This window comes from Durio zibethinus, chromosome 10 (genome assembly GCF_047325235.1).
Source record: "Durio zibethinus cultivar Kanyao isolate XHJ-2024 chromosome 10, ASM4732523v1, whole genome shotgun sequence".
Taxonomy (NCBI): domain Eukaryota; kingdom Viridiplantae; phylum Streptophyta; class Magnoliopsida; order Malvales; family Malvaceae; genus Durio; species Durio zibethinus.
Genome location: NC_143171.1, coordinates 2,192,514 through 2,208,664, shown reverse-complemented (window position 1 = coordinate 2,208,664; position 16,151 = coordinate 2,192,514). Strand labels below are relative to the sequence as shown.

Here is a 16,151-nt window from a genome sequence, read left to right as displayed (position 1 = left end):
TAAATGCATAATCATAGAGTCGTTATTTATTACTCTATACATTTGCGTATGAATAATAAGACGATAGAAACAGCTTTACTCATTTCTAAATTAGGACTCAGGAAATGAAAGTGAAAGACAAGATTTTCCTTGGACATTTACATCTCATATTTACATAATAAAATGCCCTCAGCCTACAAAATTCTTAATGATTTGTTTTCCCAATCCCTTTACCTTTAACCTTTGCAAACGCTTATATACACAATAATATAAATAGTTTTCTTTCTTAATAGCAAAACATAAAATACAAAAAAAGAAAAAAAAAACCTTAATTTTCCCCTTCTCTTTCTTCCTTCTCCACTAATCTGCCACATCATTTGAAAAGCCCAGAAGAATAAAATATTCTTTAATTATCTTTGAACTGTGTTATCTATCGTTCTGACAACTTCCAAGACAGTGGCATTGCAAAAGAAACATCTTTGACAGTTTAAAAGATGTCTGGTTATGCAGCCATAGCAAGAGGTATGGGAACATGGTGCAAACTGTGCATCAGCTTCACAAGCATAACAGATGCAGCACATGCCATCATCGGCATCACTTTCTCCACATTGAAGCCCCTCAATCTTGCGTGTCTCAGTATGGCTGATGAGGAGGCTCAAGAAATTCTCCAGCTGACAAAGTTTAGGAACATATGCTTCTCCTCTAACAGTTGTGGCCTGCAAAATTGAAGTTGTAATAAAAAAATGAAGACTGTAAAGGCTAATGCCATAAAGAACATAGAAACATGATGAATTTTTGGAGATAATAAGGCTAACAGTACTCACCCAATTATACTCTAACAGGTATCGGAAACCATAATACATGGTTTGAGGGCAATCCATGCTTGCAAATACACCCACAACATCATTCTGTTCCTTGAGTTCTGACTCCACACTAGCATCCAACAAATTCACAATGATCCCTACTAGAGGGGCTAATATCATGCCTCTGTTTACTTTCTCCAAGGATAGACCATGTCGTCTAAGTGACCTGTTAGTAAAATGCTATGAGTAAAAAGAATATAAACAAGTATTTAATACTACCATGTTTTTTGTATAATAATTAACAAGTAATAGTGCTTGTAAGACCAGTCAGTTCTCAGACATCTTAAAAAGGAGATAATTTGAAATTTGATACTTTCAATATGTCCAGTGATATATGCAAAGATATGTCCACATACATTTGAAATTTTCAATGCCAAAAAATGAGAAGAGGCTTGACATATATATGCAACAACAATGAGGTAAAAGATCCAAAATGTTGGTTCACCAAATGTCTTGCATGCAGCTTTATAAGAGGAAATCAACATATCTCATATACAGAATGGATTAGCATCAATTAGGACAGGAAAAAGGATATTAAGCGTTATAATTTAAAATGAAAAAGACATGCATAGAAGTCAACTCGGCTGGCAGACAACTTACAAGTCAAAAAACTCAGCATCTGCTGCTGAAGTTATATGGTTCAGAATAAAGACAATCAACTCGGTCAGTCTTCGAAGGTTTGTATCAGGCCCTAAGAGGAATGCTTGAGGGATTTCATGGGTACAGAACTCCAAAACCCTTGCAAGATTACACGACAGATCAAATATGACACAGCATTTCCTCTGCTGAAACTCCATTACCTGCAAAAGCATGTCTATAACATCAAATCATAGATCCAAAGGAAGATGGCTGCAGAAGCAAAGAAAAGGCCAGGACTATCCTCACATATGGCATTACATGACATACTAACAAAAGTTCTAGCTATAAACTCAATGGGATACATCACCATAAAAATATTCAGCCCACAAGATAAATCCAAATTTAATTTTATCATTCCAAAAAAGCAAACAAGAATTGCAACTTTACTTGATCATTTTTTTATAAACAAATAAATATTTACATTCAATTTTTAAGTAGACCAAAAGCCCAAACTAAACCAATGCCAATGCTAGGAAAAGGCATTTGCAGACTAGCACTGATTTTCCCAACTCCAGCAAACTTTCAGTTACAGTCGGTAATTCTTACTCCCATTGTCCGATTCAGCAACAAGCCCGAACTATGAAAAGTGTACCCCAATCATTGTTCTCTCATACCTTTTCACCTATTCCAGTGCCCCTCACTATATTATCATACATCCTCTCCACATTCACCTATAACAATTGCACCCTGCATGCCTTCCATGAAATACAAAGAGATCCATCTAAGCATGTTTCAAGTAGGACTAAACTAGCACCAATCATCTGTTAGATTGCTTTAAAAAATAGAAGAAGAATAAGGTATATTTATAAATTCAAAATTTTCTCAAAAAAATTATTTGGATTAGAGAGACCATGGCATAATAGACAGACAACAAGAAAAAAAAGATGACAAAAATATAATCTTTGAATTCCATCCATTTACCTTTTAACTTGAAAAGGTAGTAGCATTTACAAGGGTAATTCTGTACTGTCATGGTTCCCTTTTCAGGAACATGTGTATTGTCATTTTTTTTTTTTCAGTTGTATCCTTGTTATCTACTTTCTGAAAGTAGCAGAAAAAAGATAGATGGTGGATATATAAGCCCGAAAAAATGCAAGGCAACTAAGTTAAGAACAAAAAAAAGTCTAGATAAGAGAAGCATAAGTGCACAATCTCCTAAATGGGTTATTTAAAGTAAAAAACAGGAAGATATTTGTTTGAGCATGAGCATAATTATACCTGGTATTTTTCTTGCATTTCTCGAATGGAAACTGAGAATTCAGTCATTGTCCAGCTGAGAGTGTTAAATAGTCGATTGAGAAAAGCTGAGAACAACTCTTCATCATTGATGCAAGCTTCATGCAGAAGTCTCTTTAAAATTAAAGAGCCCCACATAGGGTAAAAGTTATAAACATAAGAGATTTCAGGGGGAAAAAAAGATGAACAAGAAGCATTAGTAAAGGTTCACTATTCACCTGGAAAATAACTGAGGATGATGATGATTCTCCATTCTTTGAAGAACCAAATCCAGAACCTTTGCATAGACGCAAAAGAATATTTGTAACAGGAATCCAAGAACGGTTATCAAAAGCTGACAATAATGCCTTTGGCATCCTCTGTTTGGCCGCTTCATTGTTCTCAAAAGCTGCCAAATACTCCCTGTACTGCACCAGTACTGATATTGACTGGAGAAGAAGATCTCTTAGATCTGCACTTGATATCCTTGGATCGTTGAAGTGAGTAACCACAAATGTCACCTGATGAAGAACCCAAAAAACTCAGGCCATAACTCATACTTTGGTCTGAACAAAGAAGAAAAATCCAAAAACTACTTCTCTGAGTTCATGTTACATGTTAAATATATGTTTAGATTTCAGAGAAAACAGGCTATGTGCCTTTAGGAATTCTGAAATTAGGAAGCTATTGAACGGAACATGTCAATTTCCTAACAACCAGAAACAACAAACAGAACATAAACTGATTATTAAGGTTCTAAATGCATATTATCCCGCATCTTCTAAATGTTTAATCAACAATATTTGTATGAGGAAAAATGGTGTAGATAAGCAAAATCAAAAAATTTATCAAATTAATCCTACCTAAAACACATTCATTACGAGGAACATATCCATTTAAGAGGACATAATAATTGGCAGTACACAAATCTAGAAAGAGAAAATAACCAAAAAAAAAAGAGCAGGTTTCCATGTCCATGTTATTAGATTAATGTCAATTACTGAAAAGAAGAAACAAAAATTGCCAGAAAGCAAATTGTTAATGGGCTTAACAGCTTATGCACTATCATTGTTCTCTTTCCAGGGAATTTTTTTTTTTTTGGGTACATTTTCCAGGGAATATTCTAGCAGTCTTAAGAACATCAAAACAGTAAATAATGGCAGACCAGCCGAAAGGAAAGTCCAGAACACGTAGAATATATATTACACTATAAAGAGCTGTCCCACTGAGCAGCACATGGATAAAAAAAAGAGGAAAAATGGAATATTCAAAAGATCATGCTTGTCCTTTGAGATGTTTATGGCACTCTCATCTACATATAAAACCATTTTCACTTTATAAAATGTGATGATGAGAGTATAAGCAATGATGTAACTTACACCAAAATGACAATATCCAGCACAGACTGCTTAACAAACTCTGATGAGAGTAAACTGTAGATAACTAGAAGAAGAACAAAATTTGAAACTCAAGACAAACAACAAAATCTGATCAATAGGCAAAACATACAAACGAAGTAAGTCCTTGCTTGATAAATATTGCAGGCGGGACGAATGGAGGATCGGTTTTCCGCAAGACATGAAAACAGTCAACCTGAAACAACAACCAGAGAAACTACCACTAATCAAGGAACAAAAATGGAAAATAAACAAAAATGCACCAAATAATAATTTGGTAAGGTCCATATTCCAATTCGAACATAGCATCCTCTATAAGCAGATTATAAAATATTTATAATGCACTACTAAATATACAGAAAACTGGCCGGGAAAAACTCAAATCATTCTTCAATATCTTGCCAAGAATTTTTTATTTAATAGGTAATATATCTTGCCAGCAATATGTTGATACATTCACTGGCATTGATTTCTCAGAAACCAAAACAAACAAAACTCATAGGTTGAGTTCCATTTTGTAGCTTCATCAAGCAGCTCATCAACTACAAATGCAATTGGAATTCTTCTTGTTCAAATTCACTTCTAAACTGTGATTACTTGATAGTAATATATGCTTTGGAAAGATGAAAACATTGTGTTTGTGTGCATAACAACCAATTTTAAAAATCAATGAAAAACCTTTTTTTTTTTTTCATGCAATATGCAGCATACACAATTTAAATTGCAAGTCTACCTAGCAAAACTGATTATAGTCTTATCTTGATTAAATTGGAATGGAAACAAAGCATAACTTAATTAAAGAAAGATTGGTTTTACCAGAGCTTCAATGTAAAACTCAGGGATGTAAATAAACACTGAATCCAATTTGCTAAGAACCAGTAGCAATTGCACAATCCACATGCATGTGGCATACATTCCTCTCTGCTTCCATCGAGAAAATAGAGAGACACGATACCTATACAGCAAGACAAAAGAACCAACTGTGAGCACACACAGGGACTCAACTAAACTAATTTAACCTATTAGAAGTTAGAATATGAACTTTCATCCAAACAAATACAAGAAAGAGGAACCATATTCTCCACCTCTAATTTCTCAAAACAGTGACAGATAAAAGGTATACTGAGAAAAATCCATTCAACCAGCCTTATTTCTTTGTCAATGCCTTGGTGAAGAAACCAGATCAGTGTGAGAGAACATTTTTACGAAAAAAATGAGGTCAAAGTCCAAAGAATGACTCAGGTGTGGTGAAGATAAAGATACAAGTCTTGCAAGTAATGAAATCTAAATAAGTCCATCTGAAAGAACATAGCATTTGAAGCATCCACTAGTTGATCGAAATAGTAATATGAATCAAGAATAATAGTCATACCACATAGTCATAATCATTATCATTTTCAATTTAATATCCGCAATAACTAGAGATAGAAAGGTCTCCTGAGATCTAAGATTACAGCACAGCATAACAGAACATGAACACTTTAAGTCATAAATGAAGTACAACGTATCACTCAAACACCTAGGGGCAAATCAAAAGAAGAACAGATCACAACCAAATTATATGACTGAAAAGAAATGAGACCAAGAACAGAGAAATGATCCATGGGACAACAAACTAATCATGGTAATCTTACCATGCGCAATGTCTGACAGAATCAATAACTTCTTCACGATAGTTATTACGAGTCTCCTTCAAACGCTTTAATTGCTCACCGCAAGCTCGTTCTCGTATTTGTTTATCAGTTTCTTCCAGGAGGGATATTGACTGTGCTTGATGAGACATGTAATATGATGCCTATAAAAGGAAAATTTTCTCAGTTTTTCATAATCATTAAAGGGCAGAGGAAGGGGGAAAAGGTGCCGCAAATTCAAAGGTGGAATACCAAACATAAAGCAATTACTAGTTAAAGAAGACACAAATATTCAATTCCTCATGGTAAAGATCATTCTAAAACCAATATCATTTCTGTCAAAAAGAACAAAGGAAAATCATTCAAAACAAAACAAAAGAATCCTTTACAGCATATCACCATGTTAAGATCAATAAGCATTTTGTGTCATTCAGGATGACCTTGAAATTTACTAATAAATAAATAAGTTAAGCAGACTTAAACCTTTCAATACTACAAGACATACAGAACATAGATTTGTTAGCATGGTTAAAATTGACAAATTAGTCACTTTTAATCTTACTACCAAAACAGTCTCAGGGACACAAAGACGTATAACTAAATACTGAATAATAAAGTTACATAACATAGCATGGGAACCACTAGACTTATAAAAGAATAGGGAGTGGCATGCATAAGTGTGAAAGATACCAATCATCATGAAACAACAAAGTCAAACAATCGCAACCTCCAAGTAGTTTTCTTCTCCTATTGTAGGAACCATAAAAACCATATCTATTTTCTCTAACAAATATGCCATCCACTCTGACATTCATCTAAACATGTCAGTGCAGATTGTACACCTAAAAAATTGCCTATTGTGTTGCAATATACAAAGTCCAACCACCATCTCAACAGATAATGAGAAGCATCTCTCTTCTTTCTTTTCCTTTCATTCTTAAAAAATAAAAATGGAAAGAAAAGGAATACCCACATGAAAAAACAAAAAGTACAGCTCGCACTGAAAACTATTGATTTACATAAAATCTTTCTTTAAAGTAAGGCCAGCTTCCATCCCTTCACAATCTCTCGTGTATGTTAGCTTTGTTTAATTCACTTTAAATTAGACCCCAAATCTTTCTTCCACTGTTACCAATTGCACTTTGACGCCTTGACACTGCATTAATTTAATATTGTCAAGGAAGCTAATGCATCTCCAATGAAATCAAATCAAAGTCCCAACCATTGCTAATCGATGCTAAAATGTGTGAAGCTTAAATAGTAACAACTAACAAGCTACAAAATAAATAAATGTCACACACCATTTTGATGTACCTCTGAATCTAATGAGCTCTCACCTGCTTAAAGTTTGGTGCAAGACCTATGTGATACAATAGTAGCAAACTATCCAGAAGTTCTTCCTCTCTTAGAGTGGTTGAAGACACATCACTGTCCCTAGGTACAGTCCTCATATGTTGGACAGGGCGATAACCAAACTCAGATTCTGAATGATCACTGGAACTAGGTTTATCTGCTATCTCATCATTCAAACTTCCTGTACTACATTCTGCAGCAACTTGAGCAGATCTTTCGGGAATAGTGCTGCAATGGTGACGGGAACTTTTAGCTGTATTTCTGATTGGATATTTTGAGCACTTTGTGAACTCCAAATCGTAGCATGAGCAACAACATGGTTTCTGTTTAGTTAAATGAGTTACCCTTGTTTCTTCATCATCCATACAGCCTTCCTCCCACCGAATAACTTCCACTTCCTGATCATGCAAAGGATGAGATTTTGATAGGTGACTGAATGATCCTCCAATCCTAGAAATGTCAGCTCGATGTGGATCATTCTTGACAAACAAACCTATAGGGAAACTTTGATGGCCACCCCTATGAAGAAAACCAATATCATGACCACTGGAATCACAGCTCTTCACCCACCCACAAATATTCCCCATTCCAAAGCCTTCGGATAGAAAATGGAGAATAACAGAGTATAAAGAAACAAGAACAGAATTGCTTGAAATCCCAGGAGGTGGCATATTATGAACAGCTCCTCGATTCCTCAATAAAAGGTTCTGTACAAAAGTCCTGAACACAGAACCAGGAAACTGGGGAGGTGATATCGGAGGTATGAACTGTATGACTAATAGACAGAGATCCCTATGCTTTTCCTCAATCTGGAAAAGGGAGAAAAGAAAAGATGATCATTAGATTAAGATAACACAAGCGCCTTAGGATTTATAAAAATTGGTTCAACACAATAACTCAATCTAAGCTGTTGCCCCAGCAGTGCCCTGCTGCATTAACCTTAAGGGGGCAATTCAACTCTGATAGGATATCTAGACACAGATATGCATTTTCAATTTCATATGCAGGGACAGCCAATGCACTTTTCTTCTCGTTAATGCCCCTAATCAGGTAAATGTAGTCATGAACCACCAATGAGTAAAAAACATACGTCACTGAGATAATTAAAACTTAATGTTACATTGAAAACACAAATTCACATTAAACTCCATAAGTGTTTAAGCATGGAAGTCATCTTGATATGTAAGAACATAAGAGAATAACCAAGGATACACGTTCCTTAGATAAGTATTGTTCAAATGACGAAACCATGGTAAATAAACACCTTCATGATATGTGGGAAGATCAATTCTGATATGACATCTTAATTTGGTTCCAGGAAAAAAAAAGGCAAAGTAAAAGAATAGAAAATATATAGAAAATGTTTCTAGAACTTCAACAATGCTGAAAGGAATATCTGAAAGTTAAAATTATATTCTTTAGCTACGCAATGCAGTAATGAAAGTTACTAAAGCTCAAAGTCATGCATGTATTTTACCTTGTGAATTATGGTTGAAACTAAACTTATTATTTTAAAATATCGATACTTCGCTTGAAAGTAATTTACAGTATAGGTACTACAAGATTCATCAGGTTTCCTTAACAATTTTTTCAAAAGCTGGGTCAAGGCTGCAAAGCAGCCAAAAAACGGAGGGCAAAAAAGAAGCAATATTCATTCACATTCAGTTCTAAGTGACAGGAGCAAACCTTACTAACTGCGTCAGATAAAGCTGTAGTTGTTAACAACATGCTACTTTCGGCAGACGCATCCTCACAAGAACCAGGCCACCATACAGAAGGAATCATGCACTGAAGGTCCTGCCTGTTTGGACTCTTCTTTGATAGAAAACCTTCAAATAAGAACTCAAAATCTGATGACTTCCACCACAACACCATCAATTGTTCCCGTCTTAATAAATGGCATGCCAGTGCAAGATAAGAATATGATCCTGAATATGGGCATTCTGTCAGAACCAATGGTGCTGTCTTGCAACCACATGAAAGAGCATTTATGATGTGCTCAAACATAACATGTGATCCTTGGAATTCTAGAAGGACATCAAGTACTCTATCCAAACTCAACCAATCATGAGGTGCCTGCACTCCAAATATCCCCATCAAGAACATCAGAAGAGGACCCCATCCAATATACTCAGCACTTCGATAATCTGCTTCAACAGCAGAGAAGAACTCTTTGCATATCCCATGAGAAACAGGATAAAATAGTTCTTCAAGTGATACAAATCTCTTCAGTCTCCTCAATTTTTCAACTGAAGAATGCTCAGCTCGCTCCACAGATTGCGTATCCAACAGCCTGGATAGGCAATCCAGCAATTTTTTTGCAAAAGAGCTAAAAGAGGGAGGTGCTTGAAGGGGAAGGTAGCCATCAATTGGGTATTTAAAGGGGCGAGCACCAAAATTCAATTCACACCGTTCACCCTGAGAAAGGGAAACTGCAGGATAATATCCAAATCCAGGTCCCATTTTCCGAATGCCAGAAAATGCAAGACCAAGAGAAACACCATTCCTATAGAATGAAATCTCATCATGATCCAAGTCTATACAGCATCCAATGACATCACCTACCACCCATGATTGCCCGTATGGCTCAGCTTCCTTGTTCCATTTCCTAACTCTTCTGCCATCAAATGCATATGAATCGTCAGCATCACCTACACCCCTATGGTCAGTGAACGGACAGGAAATAGTAGCCCATCCAAGCTGTTGTATACCAGAAGTCTCCAAAATTACTTCATACATCCATTTCCCTTTCCAAACACAGACATTAGCCCTGACGCTACTGAACACCGCTATGCTCTCTAAAAGTAAAGGTGGCTTAATGATTCTAATTTCACCACAAATATTGATATCTTCAAGACCAATGACATCAGGTCCAGAGCCATTATCAACAATACAAACCCCATCCCTGTTACTAACCAAAGCATCTGAACTTGAGTTTAAGTGGTTCTTTATGATACATCCAACTAGACTGCTGTCAATGGGACCATTCAATGGAGCAAGTGATTTATTGGGAAGACCAAATACATATTCAAGAGCTCGCTCCACAGATTGCTCACCAAAATCGTCAGAATATGATACAAGGCGGGATTTGGACAAATATTCCTTCCCATCCTCACTATTCAATATCACAGCCAAACCAGAAGAAAGCCCGCCAATCCGAGGGCTATCTTCTGCCATTCCTAATAACAATAACCTCTATAAGCCAAACTTAACCCAACATCCAAATCCTTGTCCAGTCTATATTCAATTATATTCCTTTAACACAAATTTCATGGCGCTAATAAAAATTTCGCACCTCTTCACCCTGAAACTGCAAAGTTTGCAACTCAATTTCAAAATCAATGCACATATAACAAAAAAAAAAAAAATCAAAGAATCATATCTTCATTAACAAAATTCACGAGAAGAAAAAAAATTGAAACTGAAACTCAATTTCACACGGTCCTTAAAAAAATGCCTAATACCAAAAATTCCCACTTTCCTTGTGTCTTTTCTCTCCAAATTGAATAGAGCACCAACACAGAGATTGAAACTCGAAAAATAACAATAATAAAGGAACTTACATAAGCACGTTTACGCTGCTGTTACGATAAATTGCAAAGGCGGCGGTGTCAATCTAGGGTTTTCATGCCATTTAGAGAGAAAAAAAAAATTTAACTTCGATTTAATTTTGAGAGAAAGAGAGAGAGTGTGTGAAAATCTAACAGTTTTTTTTATTATTATTTTGCTTTTTCCAATGAGAGGGTCAGGGAAGGAAGAAATGGAGCGTGCGGCCTATGCCCTGGCCGTCAGGATTTTCCTAACGAGGAAAAATTTTTTGCCCAAAGAGTTTGGAGAAAGTGAAACGACTCGAACCAGGGGTTGCACCAGCTCCGCTCCGCGGTCCAAAGCTGAGTCGAGCCCGCCGAAGGTTCGCGTGGCCGACACGTGTATTGTTCTTAGCCGTTGATGACGTGGCTGCTAATGCCCGTCCCTACTCTTCTGCGTTGCCTTTATTTATGCTCGTTTCTGTGGCTGGGTCAATGGTTTGGAGTAAAACTTGCACATGGTCACTCACACACAAAGGGAGAAACTTTTTTGTTTTTTGCATTGTTGGTGTTGTGTGTATTTTTTATTTAATTATTATAATAAAAATATTTATTTGTTATTATCTCTTTAAAATTTTTTACTAAGTTAAGATAAAGCCTATTTTAAATTTAAGATTTGTAGTATATCTCCTCGAAATTATAGATACTCAACTTGAAATATGAAATTATGTAGAATTAGATCTATAAATTTGGTACATTAGGATAGATTTTTAGGTGAAATTTTTTTTAATAAAAAATCAAAGTTTGAGTTCACCTAAAATTTTTTTTTTTCTAATACACATTTTCATTTATTTTCAATAGTAAAATATTAATTTTATTGGTGTTTTTTATTAGGATATGATAGAGTTATTTTAGATTTAATATTTGTAGTCTATCATCTAGGAATGATAAACATGCAAATGGAATATGAAATTAGGTTGAATTAAGTCTATAAATTTGGTGTTATGAACAGGTTTGTAGGTGTGAAAATTTTTTGATGAAAAATCCGTTTTTTTTTTTTTAATGATTGAGATTCGAATTCATAAAATTTTAATTTTGAATCTGATTATAATATGATAAATTAATAATTTATTAATATAAAATTTTAATATTTGAATTCACTAAAAAAAATTTAATTCTTTTATATTGTTATATACCAAGTTTGATATTGAATTTTCTATAAAATGGAATAGTTATGCAATGAAGCCACAAAAGCAACAACCGAAACGGTGGTCCTTATCAATAATTTTATATAGTATCCTATAATTAGTTCCAAGAGGTGGCAAAATTCGACTTGAAAACTGAGTTATATTTTGCAAGTTAAATGGAATTTGAATATGTCTAGTCTTCGAATCTAAATTTAAAATTCATATGGATAAATTTTTTTTTTCAAATTTAAATCTTAACTATTACTTTTTGTATCACTTTTAAAGTAAAGAAGTAAACACAAACTAAAAATTTATATAAAATGTGATATTGGTTTTTGTAATATTAAATATTATAATAAAATTAAAATTAATAATAAAAATATATTTAAATATAAATATAACGATTGTGATAAAATTAAATATAATAATTTATTATCATTATTTATTTTATTTTTATACTAAAACAACCAATTGCTTTAAGATTTAGTAAATCATTAAACTTGTTCTCCTTTAATTGAAAACCGAAGATATGATGGAATCTGAACTTGTGTTTACTGCATTAAAAATTTATATTAATAAGGTAATAGAATAAATTTTTTTCACATTTTGAGGTAGAGATAAATTTATATTAAAAGTTTAAGAGGTCGTTAAGAACTCCTCACAATTTAAAATAAATAATTTAAATTAAATCAATACAATTGTATCCTAACATAAGTTGATTGTTTACTAATAAAAATACATTAAAAAATATTTTTCTCAATTGATTTATGTGATAAAGATTACCAAATTTTCTTATAGTATAATGTATTTTTTATATATGATTAAAATAAATTAAATAGAACAATAGTAGGCTAGTTACTACTATTTGATTACGTTAAAATGAAGGTTTTTTTTTTATATTTTTAATGTTTAATTTAATTATTATAGCATGATTTTATATTAAAAAGTAAGATTCAAAATTTTTAAAACAAAATAATAATAAAAAATTATGGTCCACTTTGAAGCTTTAACGTACTCCTAATAACGTACTTATAATAGAGGAGATCAGGGAGTGTAGATTGGGATAAATCTATGGAAAAGTAGCTTAGCTGACTTTTGCGACTTTGTTGATGTTACATCGCTGGGAGAAAAGGCAACCGGGAATTAGTTATCCCATTCGACTATTCCTAGCTAGAAGTAGGAAGGATGCCCACTCAAAGACTCCGAAAAAAATGCTTTTATTCGCTGCCACCCAAAGTGGCAAACTCTACACCATGGCTGCACCGCACTACTATAGTGCCACTACTAGTGCAGTGACAAAGCCTTCCGCACTTTTTTTCTCACTAGTAGCAATCAAATAAAAATTATTATTTTTTAAATTAAACAATTATTAATTTAAAATTGATAACTCAAATTAACATAAAATTAAATTTGATAATTTAAATTATGATACAGTAATATAATATAAATTAAATATAAAAATCACGTAATTTAAAATTATAATAATTATTATATATAAATTTAATAAAATAAAAATTTATATTTTATATATTTATATTGATATAAATTATAACATATAATTTTTATATAAAATATAATATAAATATATAAATTATAATATTTTATATAATACCAATACACAAATTATCATTATAATGTACATATCTAAAATTCTTAATGTGAAAATTTTGCTCAATATGAAACGTGAGTTTTATTTATTTGAAAGTCCAAACACTACTTTTGATAAATATATCTATGATAACTCGCGAGATAAAAAAAATATGCATTTTATTTTTTGATTCATAAATAAAATATGTCGTTAATTAAAAATTAATAATTTAAATTAACACAAAATTTTATATAAATAACAACACACATCTAAATATTTCGACGTGAGAAGCCATTTTTTTAATTTTATTTCGGGGAAAGAACTCAAATTTATATTTTTTAGAAGACAGATTACACGTCAATCAGTAAACCAATTATGAACTCGCTTCGAACAAAAAGGAAAAAAGAACAAGCAGTTTTAAAAGATATTTTTTTGTTTTCCTTTTTCCTATATAACATGTGAGGTAGGGGAAAATTATGGAGACAGATCACCTATTTCAGATGCGTTGTGAATAAAGGTTGCCACGGGGTACACGTGGTAACTAGTGACAGTTGTCGTAATGAAACTGATCTGTTCGTACGGTGTAGTTGAGAAAAAAAATCATAAAATTAAAAATTAATTTAAAATTATAATATTCGGATAAGTTTAGATCGATTTTTTAAAATTGATTTTAATTAAATTTAAATATTAAATATATATTTAATTCAAATCAATTAAAAAGTAAAAAAAAAACAAATTGAAAAAAATTATATATTTTTAAAATTTTTATAAAATAAAATAATTATTTTATATCAAAATTTATTCAAATATATTAAATTTTATATTAAATAATATATGAAAAACAAAAAATTTTAAAATTTAAAATTAATTAATTGAATTGATAAATTTTTATTTGATTTAGAGTGTACAAAAAATTGATTCAAAATTTAAATTTTTATAATATTATATAATATCTAAAAAATTAATAGAATTTATTTTAATTTAAATCGTTATGATTTTTAATTAAAAATAATAATTTAAAATAAAATATAATAATATTATATAAAAATAATATGAATAAAAAATATGATTTAAAAATTTTAAAAATTATATTTTTATCAATATAAATTATAATATATAATTTTTGTATAAAGGATAATATAAATATAATATTTTATATGGTATGATGACAATGTAAATAAAATAAACTATGGGGTGGGGTGTGGAATCTGCTTTAAAAATCCTATAAATCCTATGAATTGTCAAACCCAATCCATCAATCGACGAAATGGACTAACCCATCCAACCCATTTAAAACCTAGCGCTAAATGGGCTTCTCATCAGGCCACTCAATACGTACTTGATGCAACCAATTACGTCCTGAACGATTCGAATTCGGATCCATAAACTCCAAGGCACAAACAAAATCTATGTACCCCACTAAAGCCCTGGCTCGCCCTGTCTCCCTCTTTAATGCATTCTCAGTTTTCGCAGCCAAAACAACACAAAGGAAGAAGAAGAAGATGATGTTGAGACATCCATGGAGGTTTCTTCTCTTCCGAAACTACCCTCGATGTCCTCTCCGAGTTCTCACCATGTCCCAGGTACTTCATCCTTCTGTTCCTCGATCTCACTCGCTCCACAACATTTGTTGTCACTCTTATTTCACTAGCCTCTTCAACATGATGAAAGGATTATCCATTTTACATTACAAAAGCACCCCCATCAATCATTGTAGTTTGTCATCAGAGACAGCTGTTGAACAAAAAGACCCAGATCACGTTTTGGTAACCATGACTGATATTTTTACTAGATTTATTGATAGGAATGATACAAAGAGAGAACTGGAGTTAAATGATGTTGTTTTTAGCCATGAAATATTGAAGGCTGTTGTGCTGCTGGGGATCTTGAAACAGCGTCCGCTTATTTCAAAAATATGGTTGAAAAAGAAGGGGTCTGTCATGCAGGCTATGCCTTTGAATGGTTATGATATTCTTATTGCAGTAGGAAAAGAGCAATGGACGCATGCAAGCTTCTACAGAAGTACATTTGCGAGAATCAGTTAAGGCCTCAACATGCTACCTACAAGGAGTTGATAAGGAAGTTATTGGCTCAGGGAGGATTTAAAGATGCTTTGAACCTCTTTAGTTTGATGAAAGATCATGGTTTCCCACCCTTTGTGGATCCATTCATTGAGTATGTATCAAGGTCTGGAAGTAGTGATGATGCCATTGCTTTCCTCAAGTCTATGACATCGAAAAGGTTTCCATCTATGTCAGTTGTTCTCCATGTTTTGGAAGCCTTTTTAAAAGCTGCAAGCCCAGGTTTCATTCGTAACAATGCCGATACTTTGAATCTCTTTTATTCCATGAAATCAGGTCAAGTTGTTGCAGCACCCCCTGTGGTTGAGTACGCATCATAGGCTGTAATTCACATTTTATGTTCCTTGATGTACACCATAGCATGAAATGTTCTACATCAATCATTAAAATCTCTTCCTCTGGCTTTGAACTTGCTTGGCTGGCAAATAAAAAACAAGTTATTCGAGGATTAACTGATTTTTCCCTGTTAGTGCTTTTCAATTGCCACGTGAATTTAGGAATATGTTTTAGTAAGAAAAAAAAAATTTAAGTAGAAATTATAAATTTGATTTTATATCCAAACTAAACGGATGGTTAAATTCCAAACCAACCAAAATCCAAGAACTATTCATCAATTGGGAAAAAAGAAAAAAGGGATAACTTATCAAAAGTACGCTAGAATTTGTATACTTTCAATTTCCCCCCTGGCTCA

General features: G+C 32.9%; 1 protein-coding gene and 1 pseudogene across 2 annotated transcripts; one reads left to right on the top strand and one right to left on the bottom strand.

Annotated features, from left to right (window-relative positions):
* Positions 1–105: 105 nt before the first annotated feature.
* Positions 106–10,900, bottom strand: LOC111293124 (E3 ubiquitin-protein ligase RKP). Of its 2 annotated transcripts, XR_016345531.1 has the most exons (12): positions 10,641–10,900; positions 8,764–10,387; positions 7,062–7,886; positions 5,728–5,888; positions 4,910–5,048; positions 4,206–4,289; positions 2,936–3,217; positions 2,700–2,831; positions 2,403–2,522; positions 1,443–1,642; positions 804–1,008; positions 106–695 (listed from the first exon to the last, which is right to left on the bottom strand). XR_016345531.1 is itself a non-coding variant. In XM_022885875.2 (11 exons), exons 2-11 carry the CDS (start codon positions 10,252–10,254, stop codon positions 390–392), a joined length of 3,825 nt encoding a protein of 1,274 aa, XP_022741610.2. In that variant the 5' UTR covers positions 10,255–10,387; positions 10,641–10,900; the 3' UTR covers positions 106–389. The 2 variants fall into 2 exon arrangements, 1 of the variants encoding a protein (XP_022741610.2); XM_022885875.2 differs by lacking the exon at positions 2,403–2,522.
* Positions 10,901–14,593: 3,693 nt separating this feature from the next.
* LOC149516340 (small ribosomal subunit protein mS81 (rPPR8) pseudogene) lies at positions 14,594–15,897 on the top strand (annotated as a pseudogene).
* The last annotated feature ends 254 nt before the right edge of the window (positions 15,898–16,151 follow it).

Coding starts and splice junctions, on each gene's coding strand:
- LOC111293124 (XM_022885875.2), bottom strand. CDS start 10,254: ATGGCAGAAGATAGCCCTCGGATTGGCGGGCTTTCTTCTGGTTTGGCT. Junction 7,887..8,763: donor TATCTGACGCAGTTAGTAAG/GTTTGCTCCTGT, acceptor TCCCTTTTCCAG/ATTGAGGAAAAGCATAGGGA. Junction 2,832..2,935: donor CATCCTCAGTTATTTTCCAG/GTGAATAGTGAA, acceptor TTAATTTTAAAG/AGACTTCTGCATGAAGCTTG.